Here is a 16,472-nt window from a genome sequence, read left to right as displayed (position 1 = left end):
AGAGCCAGTTTATCTGTTTCCGGTATCTAAGCTAAGCTAAGCTAAGCTAACCACCCGCTGGCTACAGCTTCATAATTAGCGTAAAAACATATATAGTCATATTGATGTTCTCAACTAACTCAGCAAGATATTTCCCAAAATTTCAAGCTATTCTTTCAGCTGTTTTATACTGTTTTTTTTGTCCAAAAGTGTTGAATTCTTTTGTTGGAAACCCCCCAAAACAACGACCAGATGGACGTAATTGCCCAAACAGCTTCAGAGACCTCAGACATGCTGTAAATTGGCCACACTTAACGTTCCCTAGTTCTCCAGTGGCGTGTGTTTAAGTGGTTAGGCAGCTGATGGATGAGTTTGCCGTTACAAATAGCCACTAAATGCATGTGGCTAGCCAGCTCTCTCCTTTAGTAACTGGAGCCAAACCACAACGCTGAGGTGCAGTGTTACCTCTGGACAGAGGTTCCTCCTATCTGTCTGTCTCTCCTGTTAAAAGGAAAAGGTTAGAGAGCTTCCAGTATATAGTACATACAGATACTTTAGTGTTGCTTGTGGTGGTTGTGTTCTGTTGTATCTTTTTTTTTTTTCACATTAATGACATTCATTTTGAGGTTAATTCCTCAAAAATGACAATTTAGGTCTCTCTTTCTTGTCTTGCTGTGTATATCTTGTGTTTCTTTTTTGCCTTTTTTCTAACAGAATAGTTTCAAATTTGAGGGATTCTGCCAGTTTAATCTAATTCTCAATCTGAAACCATTCTGTTTTAATATCTGCCACAAATCAGTAATAGCATTATGTCTTTCTTACTTATATTTAAATTTTCAGGGAAGTTTAAACGCTGGAAGGGTTGTACTCATCCTGTGTTTACTGCTATAGCATTAAAAATGTCTCTTTCCTTTGTGTTTTCTTTTAGGTGGTTGGACCGTAATGAGGATGATGGGCAGATTGTCCGTGAGTTAGTTCCAGCCGGGGATGGCCTGCGTCTCTTTAGTGAGTATATACAGATCAAGAACAAGAATAAAAAAGGACAGCATATCTTTTTAATCATTGCATAAATTACATCCACATCTCTAATTTCACTCATTGTCAGATGTGAACTACCACATAGCAATTAAGACGGGCAGTGTGAATGGGGCCAGCTCCGACTCCAAGGTATTTGTCAAGCTGTACGGGGAGAAGGGTGACACTAACAGGATTATACTGGCAGTCTCTGACAATGATCTCAGGAACTACTTTGAGACAGGACGCACTGACGTCTTCATCCTTGAAACCTCTGACATTGGACGGGCAAGTTCCTCAGACATGCATAAACTTAACTTGACGGTTCAGACGTTTATCTGTGTTTCCTAATTTGATTCTGTTCTATTCATTCATGTCCTCTGTACTCACAGATCAGCCGTCTCCTCATCGGTCACACCAATGAGGGCCTGCGGGCTGGATGGTTCCTGGACAGTGTGCAGATCTCTGTTCCAGTTCATGGGATGGAATACATGTTCCCGAGCCACCGCTGGCTCTGCAAAGATGAGGCTGATGGGAAAGTGGAGGTTGAGATTTATCCCAGCGAGGTCCTGGAGATCGAAAAATGTAAATAACAACAACTTTAAAAGTACTGTAGAGTCAGAAATCCTGATTTTAAACACAGTAATAATGACTATGAATGGAAATATATTGCTTTTCTCTATTATAGCCTTTCTTCTTGTCATAATGCTGCTGCTCTCATTAACAGTGATCAACTATGAAGTAACAGTGGTCACAGGGGACGTGCGTGCAGGTGGCACCAATGCCAATGTCTTCTGTCAGATCTACGGAGATGAGGGAAAAACTGAAGTCCTTGCTCTCAAGAGTCGCTCCAACAATTTTGAACGTGGCACTACTGAAATCTTTAAGGTCTGTATTGCGCCTGCATTGTGCTATGTCAGTGTCTGTTGGAGATTTCAGTTTCCAGTTTGACCACTGTTTCATACCTACAACGCAGATTGAGGCTCACGATGTCGGTAAGATCTACAAGATGCGCATCTACCACGACGGGAAGGGTATCGGAGACGGCTGGTTCCTGGAGACAGTGGACGTCAAGCGGCTGACGATGGCTATGGTGCAGATCGAGGTGAAGAAGGAGGACACCAAGAAAGACAAGAAGAAGGACAAGAAAAAGAAGAAGAAAGAAGAGGAGGAGGAGGTGGAGATAGTCGAGGAGCTGCGGGAAGTGGTGGAGACATTCACTTTCCCTTGTAACCGCTGGCTGGCCAGGGATGAGGAGGATGGGGAGATTGTGGTTGAGCTGCTGACTGAAGACAATGAAGACCTGGAGGGTAAGCAGAGCGCAAATGTAACGCACTGACCCACCGTTACTAGTTTCCAGTGGATACACATTGTTTTAATTGTGAAATCTTGACATTAAAGCTGTAAATGTCATCACGTGCAATGTCAAAATGTCACTGATGATTTAAATGCTTACTCCATTTTCCTCTCAGTGAACTCGTATGAGGTCCACGTGTTCACTGGGACTATGTGGGGGGCTGGGACTGATGCCAATGTTTACATCAACATCTACGGAGAGGTTGGCGACACAGGGGAGCGACGGCTCAGGAAGTCCAATAATCTCAACAAATTTGAGAAAGGACAGGTAAGTTTTGTTTCTGTCTGTGCCGGGCCTCTGCCCTTTCAAAGGGGAAAGTTTACCATTATAATGACTTACAGGATCTTTTTTTTTTTTTTTTCATCACATTGGAGCCAGTGGCCTTCCATAGTTAGCTTAGCATAGCATAGCATAAAATATCTACCCACTTCATTTTTAGAATTAGGTTTTTATGCATTAAAAATAAGATTTAGCATGTTAAATAATGAGCTGTAGGTGTACTAAGTGTGTTGCTGCCTCCAGTTCTCTACAGGGGCATCCTTCTTCCTCTGCTCATAATGTATTGCAGCTGCATTTGTGTAATCTGCTGTGTTTTACATGGTCGAGATTGTTATCATTGATCCTATTGTCCTGGCTAAGTCTCTTTAAACAAATGTTGGATCTCAGGAGCCTTGCAGGTTAAATAAAGATCAAATGAATAAATAATGAGGTTCTCGTAGACTGCTAACCTAAGACCTGTGACATTTCTTGACCCTTTGTTTGCACGTGTGATCCAGGAGGACATTTTCAACATCACAGCTGTCGACCTGGGGGTTCTGAAGAAGCTGAGAATCCGACACGACAACAGCCAGGCCAGTGCCGGCTGGTTTTTGGACAGAGTGGAGATTGTAGACAACAAAGACGACACCACGTAAGTCATGATGATTTTTAGAAATAGAGGAGTGATCCATCTGCACTTTAATTCAGATGTGACACTGCATCTTCACACAAATCTTCAGTATGAATTAAGTGATTATTAAACTCTTCGATTATTAAAGTCTTTTATCTCACTAATAAGACCTTATTTGGACCTTGCTGAGACACAAAATCAATGCTGCACGTTTCAGAAAAACGGCATCATAGCAGACACATTACAGACACAACCCCTTCGCATAAAATGTCTGACAGCTCCACTGTATGGTGTAAAATGGTACTCTTTTACTCTGTTCTGAGTAAGGCACAGACTGTCCAAGGAGACCAATACATTTATGGACACAGGGACGTCTAACAATCCTAAGCAGGGACTCTGGTTATGGCATTGTCACAATGTATGCTGTGCACTGCACGAAAGACATTACATATTGTGTTCTAGGTACTTTTTTCCTTGTAAACGCTGGCTGGCTATCGATGAGGATGATGGACAGCTTGCCAGGGAGCTGGTTCCTGTGGATGAGGCCTTCATGAGGAAGGGGGATGATGATGAGGAAGACTCTGAAGCCACACTCGGTCTGGAACAGAAGGGTGAGAGCAACGTTATGACTGTGCAGAGAATCAGACCTCTGAACAAGATGGGATTTTTTTTTTTTTATCAAATGAATAAGGATAATAATTACTACCACTACTCTTCACTCATTCTGATTTCTACAGCCATGTCAACAACATATACAGTGCGGATAAAAACTGGTGAAAAGAAATATGCAGGAACAGATGCTAATGTCTTTATGATCCTGTATGGCACCAAGGACGACACAGGTAACACTTCATACTATCATACTGTGTTATATCTGTGTACATGTGTATTTGAATAATTAAAATACTTTGTGATGTGCTCATTCACAGGGATAATTAACCTCAAGGCATCAAAGACCCATAAGAATAAGTTTGAAAGGGGCATGATTGATGAGTTCACTGTGGAATCTGTGGACATGGGACCTCTGAAGAAGCTGCGCATCGGACACGACAACTGTGGTACAGTAGGACAGACTCGCTGCCTCCGCAGTGAAATAATGAACACAGAATGATGCACGATACTCGAACAAATACGAATATACTAAGTCATGTCACTGTCTCAGGAGGAGGTTCTGCAGGTTGGTTCCTCGACTGGGTGGAGATTGACGCCCCGTCTCTGGGACAGAAACTGCGCTTCCCCTGCGGTCGCTGGTTGGATAAAGGGGAGGATGACGGGGCCATCGTCAGGGACCTCTTCCCGAATCCTCTTCAGACAGAGCTTTACACACCTTGTAAAATCACAGTGTTGTATATCACACTTTCACATATTAAAGATATTTGTCATCTGATGCACTTCATTGGTTATGATATATATCTATGTTTTTTTTTTTTTCATAGTTGTTCCTTATGAGATTAAAATCTTCACGAGTGACGTGTTCGCAGCCGGCACAGATGCAGACGTCTTCATTGTCCTGTACGGACGAGATGCGGTGTGCACACAGCAGAAGTCTTTGTGTGTCAACAAGAGGGAGAGGATGATGTACTTTGAGAGAGGAGCTGAGGACATGTTTATTGTTGAGGTATAATAACAGTACATTGTCATAAATAAGTAGAATAGGTGCACTCGTTTCGAGCAAGGTCAATGGTACATGTTTACTGCAGCGAATTCAATACTGAATAGTTTAACTCCGTACGTTTGCTGCTCTCTGCGCAGCTAGAAGACGTGGGGGATGTAATTGAGAAGATCCGCATCGGCCATGACAACCGCGGGGTGAACCCAGGCTGGCACCTGGACAGGGTGGAGATCAGACGTCTGCTCAGGAAGGGAAAGGTACAGTCTATGGAGGACAGACACAGTGGTGGAGGGAGTATTCAGCTCTTTTGCTCTAAATGGCAATTCTGCAAAAATAAGAATACTCCATTACAAGTAAGAGTCCTGTCACATGAATGAAAGTATGTATCAAAAGTAATCAATTCAGAACTAGGGCCCCAGTGAGTGTTACACTATTATATAATATGTTGTTGAACTATAACCACTGAGACATTAATATGTAAGTAGCATTTTACATTTTTATAGCAGGAGCTAGTTTTAATAACTTTATATCATGTTGGGTATTTTAATCCATACTAAAGCAATACATTTTATATGATGATCATTGGTTTGTATGAAAGTCTTAATCTTTAAAGCAAATAAAGCTGATAAATAAATGTAGTGGAGAAGAAAGTAGCATATTCGCCCATGATTTATGGTGGAGTAGAAGATTAAGTAGAATTAAATGCAAAGAAAGTACAACTATCTCAAAATTACCCTTACATGCAATACAGCACATCACCAGAATGTAAACATTGGGTCACTGGACGCAAGAATTGCTACTATTCTCAACACTTGCATCTTAATGCTCAGCTAAGACTGGTAACAGACCAACACTATTTTCGGTCAGTAGGTGGGGATGTTCTCCTCACAGTTAGACGAGGGGGAAGCCAGAGCTATGAGTTCATGTCTGATCTCACACAATAACCTCAGGCTCAGACAAAGACATGACACTGTGTTCACTGATTTTCCTCTGAGCCACAAATGGAATTGTAGTTGTGTTTTAGTCCTGTCCCCCCCCCCCCCCCCCCCTCTCTCTCTCTCACACGCTCCGTCACTGTAGGGTTCAGAGACGGTCATCTTCCCATGTGAGTGCTGGCTCGCCAAGTCAGAGGATGACGGGGAAACGGTGAGAGAGCTGGTGCCCTCTGACATCATCACTGAGAAACTTTCACGCGATGGAAGCCTGAAAGTCACTGAAGTCGAGGTGGAGGATGCTCTGGAGAGTACGTTAACATGCACAGACAAACGATACGTTCAGATGCAGTTATTATACACAAACATGCAGAAATATTTTCTTACAGTTGTGTTCTGTCTTTTCTCCAATTTTCTGAGCATTACTCTGGAAAACTAGATTCTCTCTATCCCTGAATGAGTTTCCATTATGACCGTGGCATCAAACAGGGATGGAAAATGGCTTTCTTTTCAATCTATTATCTGCCAATTGACTTGAGCGGATCCCCTGTGTTCTTGTCTGTGTTTCACGGTCTCCACTACAGCACACACATACAAAGTGTCAGTGATGACAGGTGACGTGTATGGAGCCGGCACAGACGCCAACGTCTTCCTCACGATATATGGAGACCTGGGCGACACCGGGGAGAGGAAACTCAGCAAGTCGGAGACAAACAGCAACAAGTTTGAACGAGGATCTGTAAGACAGCTGTGACGATTCTGTGGCTGATTTCCACCACGTAATGATACGCAATGCTTTTTCTAACAACGGTTATTTTTTTATCTCCGCCAGGTGGATAAGTTCACTATAGAGGCGGTCGACCTCGGACAGATTTTCAAGATAAAAATCCGGCATGATAACAGCATGGTGAGTGCCGACTGGTACTTGGACCAGGTGGAGGTGCTTGACGTGGACACGGAGGAGGTCTTCCTCTTCTTGTGTGAACGCTGGCTCTCCAGGAAGAGGGAGGACAGACGCATTGAGAGAGTCTTCTATGTCAAGGTAACATGAATGATGGCGCGTGACAACACAATTCCAGTACAATGTAGGAGGATGGAATTTAGTTTGTGTTATAAGCATACCCTCATTATTGTAACTGTGGTGGACATGCATACAGGATGTACAATGCATCTTCAATCAAGTTCAATCAACACTTCTTTAAAACAGCTTTTTCAATAACCTTCATGAAGATAGGATTTATTGCAAGATTCCTATATTTGTTTTAGCTAGGTGTACCTAATAAACTGGCAATCAGGTGTAGATCTTAGCATGTATATACATTTGTGTTTGTGCGTTTGTCTGCATCACTGTGTGTGTCATGGTCTTTTAAGGGCTATGAGGGAGTGAGAGAGGGCCTTGACAGTAAAAAGAAGAACTCAGCTCTGACCGTGAAGAGCGTGGACAGTAACATGAACAAAAAGAACAAGAAGAAGAAAGAGGAGGAAATTGAGCTCCCGAGTAAGAGAAACCAAGAATCTGTCAGCGCCGCATGCCTGATTCATCCTCTGCTCTGTGAATGCTTGTTATTAATATTCCCTCATAATCTCATGCTCTTGTGAATGAGTAAGTGCTGTGCCCTTCCTGTGCAGTCATACCATACCACATTACCATCTGCACTGGGCTGGAGCGGGATGCGAGCACCACCAGCAGGGCTTATGTGATCATTATCGGGGCCAATCACACCCAGACGGAGAGGTTGTGGCTGGACCTGCCGGATGGGAGGAAGGGCTACGAGGCCGGCTCTCTGGAGAGCTTTGAGTCCCACGGTTGGGACGTGGGGGAGATCAAAAAGGTCGAGGTGAGGGAGAATGTGGGGGTGGTGGGGGGGGTGCGCTTCAGTGGAGACTGTGCACTTAAACACATCCACACACGCAGACACACAGAAAAATACACCCACGTAGCTTGAAGTGATTGTTTCGCTCCCTCCCCGCAGCTCGGCCATGACGGTGCCACTCCTGAGAGCTGCTGGCTGGTTGATGAGCTGTCTGTTGCTGTGCCAACCAAAGGGGTCAAATATATCTTTGCTTGCAAGTGCTGGCTGGCCAAAGATCGAGGAGATGGCTTGACCGCGAGAGTATTCAATGTGCTGGATGCAGAGGCCGTCTCCATCTCCCAGAAGGTACACCAATTTGAACAGATTAACATAAGCCACAGCCATATGACGGAGAAGCATACTGTCACAAATGGCATTGGAACAATTTGTATATATGAATTCCATCCAGTAACATAAATGCTTTTCTAACTGTCAACCCTCCATATCATGACAAAACATTAATTTCCAGTTAATATATTCAAATCTTGTAAATCCTCTGCTTTAGATGAGATTCTTTTTAATTTCGCAAAATCTTTGAGTACATTAAGGAATCAACTCCAGCCTCTTACAAACACTGAGATAGCTTTGAGATTGGAAAGGTGTCTGAAACTCAGCAAGTACCTCTCATCTCTCATTCTGCTTAGATGCAAATAGTGGGTGGAAACGTCTGATTTATCTAAACAATTGGAGATTCTTACTATTACTGTGCTATTGCACCAGAAAAATATTGATATTTAAGGAAGACTCCTGTATTGAAGATTCTTTCTTGAAAGTATCAGACATCCGTTGGAAATGAGTTACATCAACAAAAAATTATTAGGATTATGTTTCTATAATAAAAAGATCATAGGTGACTGTTTCTGTTACCAATAGAAATCTAAAATGAGAAACAGTAAGACAGTCAATACATCAAAATCTTGTTAACTTACAGCTTTAGCTGTTTAAATGGTCCCTGGATTACTAAATGGACCTAGTGGCTGTAAGTGCAAGGGACCAAGGGGTGAGGGGTCTCCTGGGCCAGAGTCTCTGTTTGGAATGGTTGATAACTTATCATGGTGGAAAGTCAAGAAGCTAACTACACTGAGATGCAAAATGATAATAACGTACAGTAAAATGACCACAAAGTGACACAAACAACTTAAACACTGTGTTGTTTATGTTTCTTTCTCCTATATAGTAAGGGTGGGGGCCTTTTACTTTTCTGTGCCCAGGGGCCCATTGTTTCATAATCCATCTATGCCTCCCCATATCCTGCTCTTGTTTTTACTGTATCACTGTACAAAGACACTTTCCATGCACCATTCACTATTATTTTATGGATGTTTAATGAGTTTATTTTATGAATCACCGTCAACCTTACAATTCCTAAAATATAAATGGTGTTATATATAATCAGCTGAAAGATAAAACCCCTTTTCCCCTATTGTTATATGGCTTATGGGAAGACAATGAAGTGACTAAGATGTCTGCTATTTCTATGTCAGGTTATTTATGAGGTGACCGTGGTAACAGGAGATGTGCAAAACGCAGGAACAGACACCCAGGTCTTCATGTCTGTGTTTGGGGCCAATGGCAGCACAGAGGAGATGCTGCTGCAGAAGAATGAAGACAGGTAACCAAAACTCATCATCACCAGAAACAACAGAAAATATGGAGAGCATTTAATTACACTCTGGATGATAAACTCTTTGTTGTTTTTGTGGGGGATAACAGGTTTGAGCGTGGTCAGGAGGACACTTTCAACATGGAGATTGATGACATTGCCCCACTGAGGAAGATGAGGCTTCGTATTGATGGCTCCGGGAGCCGGCCAGACTGGTTTCTAGATAAGGTCAGCTCACCTTAAACGACCCAACTACAGAGAGAGACAGACATATGATGTTAACATGCTAAAAATGAGAAAGGATTAAAGCAAAAGGAAAGCTTTGAGTAGGTTTAACCCACCAGAATCAGCTGATGATGCACTGGGCACAAATTCCCTCTATTTTTGTCAAGGGCTAATTGGTTATGAGGAAGAAACTGCTGATCTCATCCATAAAACATAAAACCAGGAGCATAAAAAGCAAAACAGTAATTGCTTGCTTCTTCCAAAATCAATAGCACAAAGCAGTCACAGGTTTTGTGCTTTTATCCTGGCGCTGTATGCTTTAGGTCACAGGATCATTCAATCTATTATATCATACAGACAAATACACACACACACACAGACATCTATCCATGCCTGCAGGAGAATGGTCAATGATTCACCCACCCACAAAGACACAGACACACGCACACACACATACACAGCAGGGCCCAGAGTTCCTGGAGTGAGCATATTGACCCATTTTATTTACCACGCTGTTGTTGCTGGCGTCAGGGACATACACACACACACACACATACAGTACACACAAACACACACACACACAAGCAGGCTTAGTAATGAGCGCTGTGTGTCTGCTTTCAGCAGGGAGGGAGAGAACATTTCGTTTTATATTTGCTTTTAGTGTGAATTGGTGTGTGCTGGTGCAGATATCACTGATTTTTAATGCGTAGTCCTGCATTATAATGGAGTTCACAGCTGACCCTGTGAGGACAGCATCGCCGCTCACCTCCAAATTCAGTCTGATGTCTCAGGCCAACCGCTTTGATGAAACAGAACACATTTCCTATGCAAATGTCTTCTCTGGTAAAGGCACCATGCCTGCAGAGCAGCAAAGCAGTCAGGAACAATACCAAGCCCTGTCCATCCGTGCCTGGGACTCAGTGACTACGAACATCTCCTTGACTTGACCCTGCACAGAGCCTTGTGTGTTCAGCATCACAAGCAGATGTGCTGTCTTTATGGATTGCTGGGTCTGTGTATTGAAATGGACACAACAGTGCACTGGGCGAACTGCCAGCATAGTAATTTGCCCAAATAAATATGCAGAGTGGAGAGCTAATACAAGTGTGGCTGCCTGAGCCCAGCCTATGTTAATAATATTAATTCATGAAATGCATCCCAGGAAAAGTGGTCAGACATTCTGGGGGGAAGGGTTTGTGTACATATCAGTAACACATTAGTGGCTATAATATTACAGTGTAGGTTATGACACAAGACTTTTCGTAAGAGGAGATCTTGTTTTTAGACGCACCACTGCTCCAAGGGATGACAGTGTCTGTCGGTTTAGTCAGTCCAACACTTTGTTCAACTGAGGAAAATAGGGAGCTCCCAAAACTGATCCAGATAGATGATAGAGGACAGGATGTAGGGAGTCCTCCATGCAGACCTTCTCACAGATCAGATCACATGTCAGAGACTAAACAGTCACGAAGGCCCGAGCTCTGTCTGATGTAACTGTCAATTGGTGAATAATGTTTACTGGAAGAAACCAGATTTGGTGGAACATATTTAGGGATGTTTACTGTATGACCATGTAAGAGTATCGAAGATCAACATAGACAACACGCAACAACATAGTAAACCTGCTAAACATAAGCATGCTAGCACTGTCATTGCGAGCATGTTAGCATGCTGATGTTTGCATGTAGCACAAGTACAGCCTCATAGAGTTGCTAGCATGGCTTTAGCCACCATTTTGTTATATTCTCTCTTCTCATGTGGTCCTATCATATGATGGTCTCAAAAATGTGGTAGCATCAAGCTTAAAAGTATTGCAAGGTTTATCAGTATAAATCCAGCTACTCTTGTTTTACATGAAAGCAGAAAAGCAGTTGATCGCCAGAATCAATGATGGGACTCTGAATGACTTTTACAACAAAGTGTAATATCGTGTTGACGCTGTTCATTCAGGTGATCATGCGTAACCTGACCACAGAGGAGGTGTCTGTGTTCACCTATGAGGAGTGGCTGTCCAGGACACGTGGACCCAAGAGGACTATGATCTGTGAGATGGCTGCCGTGGTGGACGAGGAGGTGATGGTGGAGCTCACCACCTACATCATCCAGGTCAAGACCAGCGATGTTGCAGGTAAGTCCTCTACACCCGCAGGCTGCTGTCACCTGGCTCATAAGAAGGAAAAGATGTTTTTTGTGAAGCAAAAATTTCCCGTAATTCATCTTGACACAGATTTTTTTTTAAAATCCTTCCGGGGTACCGATCCCCAGATTGGAAACCACTTGTCTAAAAAGTCTCAGTTATATTGCATCAAATAATTTCTAGCATTTACACCAGAAAAAGAAAGGGGTCACAGATTGATCTTTGGGGAACACCTTGTATCTTAACATTTGGACCAGACCAGATGAGTTCAAAAAGCATGCATTTCAAGTCTGCTTGTCAGGAATACCAACATGATCCATCCATCCTTCCATCTGTGGGTGAGTGTCAGGTCAGGTCCAGTCCAGAGATGCTCAGAGTGAACAGGGCACTTCAGACATTCTCTTTCATCAGTCACATCCTCCAGCTCTTCCTGGGGGATCCTGAAGGACTCAGTGGTCAGTCGAGACATATCATCTGTTAGATGTGTCCTGAGTCCACCTTTCCATCATCTTTAAGCTGTTTTTTTTCTAAGAGATGCACCTGAGGGTATCCCACAGGTGCTCAAATCACTTCCAAGTGGATGGTGACTTTATATGTGAGACCAATTAGTGAACTCCTTACCCATCAATTGCCAAATGAGTCCTGCTTTACAGAGGCTATTTATGTCTGTAATCTCATTTTCTCACTATCCAAGTTACATGGTTATGTTATGTAGATCCTCATCATCCTCATTTAAAGTGTCCTTGTGCAGACATTTGTGTTTTCCATAAGCAGGGAAAGTGGAATCATTTTTGTTTGACTCCAGTGTGGTAATGAAAGAAATCCTCTTCAGGAACCCTCCACGCAGCTTTGCTCCCTCTTTTCTTCCTGCGGTATTTTCTATAGCTCGGCGGTGCTGCTGATCAATACGATAGCATGGTGAGAAGTCTGAGCCGACTTCAAAGGACTGCACTCTGCCCTAGGCAGTTACTGGAAGCTAAGATATAGCTCTGCACCACCACTCAGGCTCTGTGAGGAATAATGAGCCAGGCTGATAGACACACACATACACATATACAGACACACACACACACACACAGGCACACAAATGAAGACAACATTCCATAGGTGATGCTGTGCATATGTTAATGATCTCCTTTTGGATTTGTATGGCATGTTCTGCATGTGTAGCGTGAAGAGGCATTCATTACATTTACATATAGAGAGGTAAATGAAAAGAAAATACTTTAAAGCAACTTAAATTACAATTCTCACAATGTCTGTAATGTTGCAAACACTTAATGCTCATAAAAATTACAGAGCTGTTAATTATAATATTGGCTTTCTGTCTTAGTGTACAGATACTAGAAGACTGGAAATATGCTGCAGACTGAGTGGTATCTAACCCACTGTAATGAACAGTAACAGAAGGATTATAGATGTACTCTCTGAGTCAGAGAACGCAGCTCTCTGCTCCTCATTTTACTCTTTGCATTGAGTGGTTAGTTGTTAGCTGATCAGTTTCCTTTGGGCTTTGCAGCCTCTTTATTAGCAATTCAACGAATCCCTGCAATAGTTGAGAAGCACTGCAGTCTAAAAGATCTGCAATAAAGTGAAGGCCCTTTTGGATTTATAATCACCACAATAACACTGTTCTCAGAAGAGAGGTCAAGTGCATTTTGTGTTTCCATTTCAATGAACTTAATGTGTTTCAGTCACAAAATGAAGAAAAACACTGTCAGAAATACTTAACTGTTCAAATACTGAATGTGTAACTCAGTAGAACAGAATTTAACCTCAGTTACACTCCAGTCAAATTGCCCTTGTTTAATCCAGTATTTGTTTCTGTTCTGAAAATCAAAACAGGACAGAACACTAAAGTTTGTTCGGGAAGGCAAAATGTCAGATTTTCTCATTTCTGATTTTCTAAATAGGCGACTCTCTCCTGTCTCCTCAGGGGCAGGCACTGATGCCAATGTGTGGCTCATCGTTTTTGGAGAGAATGGAGACACGGGGACGCTGGCACTGAAAGAATGTAACAAGTCCAACAAGTTTGAGCGCAAGCAGGTGGACACGTTTCGCTTCTCTGACATCCTCAGCCTGGGAGATCTCTCCAAAGTACGAGTCTGGCACGACAACACAGGTCAGCCGCTCAGATAAACAGTCACTCTGCGTGGTGGGCTAATTTAAAATGGTTCCCGCATCACTCTTGGTTTATCACTCATACTGCCTTTTTTTTTTTTTTTTTTGGTTTGTTTCCTGATCCCATTACACTCAGGTATCTCTCCAGGATGGCATTTGGAGTACATTGATGTGAAGGATGAGATCATGGACAAAACGTTTCGTTTCCCCTGTGACCGCTGGCTCGCCAAGAATGATGACGATGGACAGATAATGAGAGAACTGCCCTGTGCTAACAACGACTACTTAGACCTCAATGAGAAGACGAGTAAGGGCAGCACATGCAACACATTTTAAAGTTGGAATCCTTCAGATTTCAGTCCCAGTTGATTTGCCAACCCCTGTGGTTAGCATGATAACTGAAAGTGCGGTTTGATACTACAGGCCCCATAATTCTGGAAGCAGCAAACACTCACTGAGCAGCTACTTTGTTTGAAATAGAACAGAAGAGGAAATGGTGCAACTGTTTACAGTGCAAACAATCTAACGATGTTTTGATAAAGCAGTAGCAATAACTTAATACAGTTTATGGTGTAAAGGGAGAGAGCAGTAATCAATGATACAAAATAGTTTCCAGTGTGGGAAACTCTGCCACTAACAATGCAAACTACTAGGTGGAGCTGTAATTACTTGGCTATTGCAGGAGAAAATGCAGAGCATAAATAATAGCAAAAATGGGGTTGATTTCCTGAAAATCAAAAAAGCTCAAGTCACATTCATTTAATGCAAATCTTCCAGTATGTTTTTGTTCTGAGGCATCTTCATGCATGCTGTGTATCCTGTGTAGAGATTGTGCCATCTGTGTTTGAGGACAGCTGGAACAATTTGCTCTAACTGTGTCCATGTTTTCTCCCCGAAAGAATATGAAATTTGTGTCACAACCGGAGACACGGCTGAAGCAGAAACCAAAGAAAATGCCTGGATCGTACTTGAGGGAAGGAAGGGCCGATCAAAAGAATTTGTAATGGAGAACTCCTCGAAGAAGAAGAGGTTCTTGCGGTAGGTGCTTGCTGTGAGATTAACTTAATTGCAACTTTTTTGCATGAAAAAGCTGAAAGAAATGCACTTTGTCTCCCTTTAATTCTACTTTACGCCTATTATGAAAATCCCACCGGCACCTTAGTACTCAAGCCCAATCCAAAGCTGCAAGCCACTATCATGACATTACACCGTCCTGTTGAAAATCCATTCTGACACAGAGCAAGTTGGCAGTGACATGAATTTAAAGCATGTAGACCAATTTAAGAGAATAGCTACTCATTTACTCAACATGCTTATGGTCCTCGCTTTTTAGGGGAAATGTTGACAGGTTTGAGTTTTCGTCCAAGAACGTAGGGCGATATTGCTGGTATCAGCCTGGGCCACACACCCAAGGATGGAAAGAAAGTAAAGGGGGAGGCTTACTGGTTTGTGGAAGAGGTCATCATCACTGAAAGGGAACTGGGAAACAAGTAAGAGTTCTATGCAGATAGTAGATTTTTTTTTTTTTACCAAACTTGTACATTTTGTTGGTATCAGTCAAATTCTTCTTTTTCTTTCTTCCGTTTACTCACCTGTAGGTACATATTCAGCTGCAATGCCGCCATCCCTCTCTCTCCAAAGAGGGACGATTTCTTGACCTTCGAGTGCACCAAAACAGTCGAGAGCTTTGCCAGCAAAGCTCGAAGCCTGGTGCCCGTCAAGTACGAGATCATCGTCATCACAGGTGACGAGAAGGGAGCAGGTACAGATGCCAATGTTTTCATCACTGTCTACGGCTCCAATGGAGATTCAGGTCGCCGACAGCTGCGGCAAAGGTTTCGCAACCTTTTCGAACGCGAGCAGACGGACCGCTTCGTGCTAGAAATGTTGGACATGGGAGATCTGCAGAAGGTTCGGGTGGAGCACGACAACTCCGGTCTGAGCCCCGGCTGGCTGCTGGATCGCGTGGAGGTCACGAACACAGCCAACGGTGTCACCACCATCTTCCTCTGCGGGAAGTGGCTGGACACTAAGAGGGCTGACGGGCAGATCTCCAGGGTCCTCTACCCAAAGTAGTAAAAATAGTATTATTTCTAAAAAAAAAAAAAAAACAACAACTCCCAGAGCAGAAAGATCTACATCAAGTAATTATGAAAGAGATTTTGCTCTGGAAAGTTTATATCTCAGGAACTGAGACTGATTTTTACATTCATATGTTTTTTAAAATGATAATACTACCTGGAAATATAGCCTTCAATGTAATACTGTGACAATATCTTCTATGGTCAGGAAACTGAATGTGCCATTCTTTTTAAATTTCATATGTCAGGGATGGTTTGCTCAGCTGCTTTGTTATAATGGAGGTTTTATAAAAGATTAAACTCTTTTGTAATACTCAGAATCATAGTTTTCAACCTGTTTGACTCACTGCTGGGTCCTCACAAATATCAAAACCTATAACTTTATTTTAAAGCTGCACTTATTCATATTTTTATCATAACAAAGGATAAGATGTCCATGTGTGATATCAAATAGATCACTAGTGTTGATGAACCCACAGAGACTCTGCAGTTCCTGTCAGCTCTACAGGCCGTCTTTCAGCTCACTGTTTTAGTTTAGTGGTCTGCAATTTGACTGTTTGGTGCAGTCTCACTGCTCTTATCAAACAATTCCAGTCGCAGCAACTGTACAGCTCAGCACCAAAGAGCAGACAGAAAAAGTGAGCAGCTAACTGGAGACCAAAGTATCTA

At 42.7% G+C, this 16,472-nt stretch overlaps 1 protein-coding gene across 1 annotated transcript; it reads left to right on the top strand.

Annotated features, from left to right (window-relative positions):
• Window positions 1-1,390: 1,390 nt before the first annotated feature.
• LOC108874131 (lipoxygenase homology domain-containing protein 1) lies at window positions 1,391-16,117 on the top strand. The gene is given in 26 exon segments (XM_018662541.2): window positions 1,391-1,578; window positions 1,721-1,881; window positions 1,970-2,303; window positions 2,466-2,617; window positions 3,127-3,260; window positions 3,702-3,850; window positions 3,977-4,081; window positions 4,169-4,297; window positions 4,402-4,569; window positions 4,676-4,857; window positions 4,992-5,108; window positions 5,932-6,094; window positions 6,368-6,522; window positions 6,616-6,825; window positions 7,155-7,281; window positions 7,413-7,621; window positions 7,757-7,942; window positions 9,121-9,248; window positions 9,350-9,467; window positions 11,415-11,592; window positions 13,538-13,723; window positions 13,859-14,029; window positions 14,622-14,760; window positions 15,056-15,095; window positions 15,097-15,212; window positions 15,321-16,117. Coding segments are annotated over 26 exon segments (4,338 nt in total). The 5' UTR covers window positions 1,391-1,475; the 3' UTR covers window positions 15,799-16,117.
• The last annotated feature ends 355 nt before the right edge of the window (window positions 16,118-16,472 follow it).

The sequence above is a fragment of the Lates calcarifer genome, linkage group LG9, assembly GCF_001640805.2.
Source record: "Lates calcarifer isolate ASB-BC8 linkage group LG9, TLL_Latcal_v3, whole genome shotgun sequence".
NCBI lineage: Eukaryota > Metazoa > Chordata > Actinopteri > Centropomidae > Lates > Lates calcarifer.
This window is presented reverse-complemented; position numbering and strand designations above follow the sequence as displayed.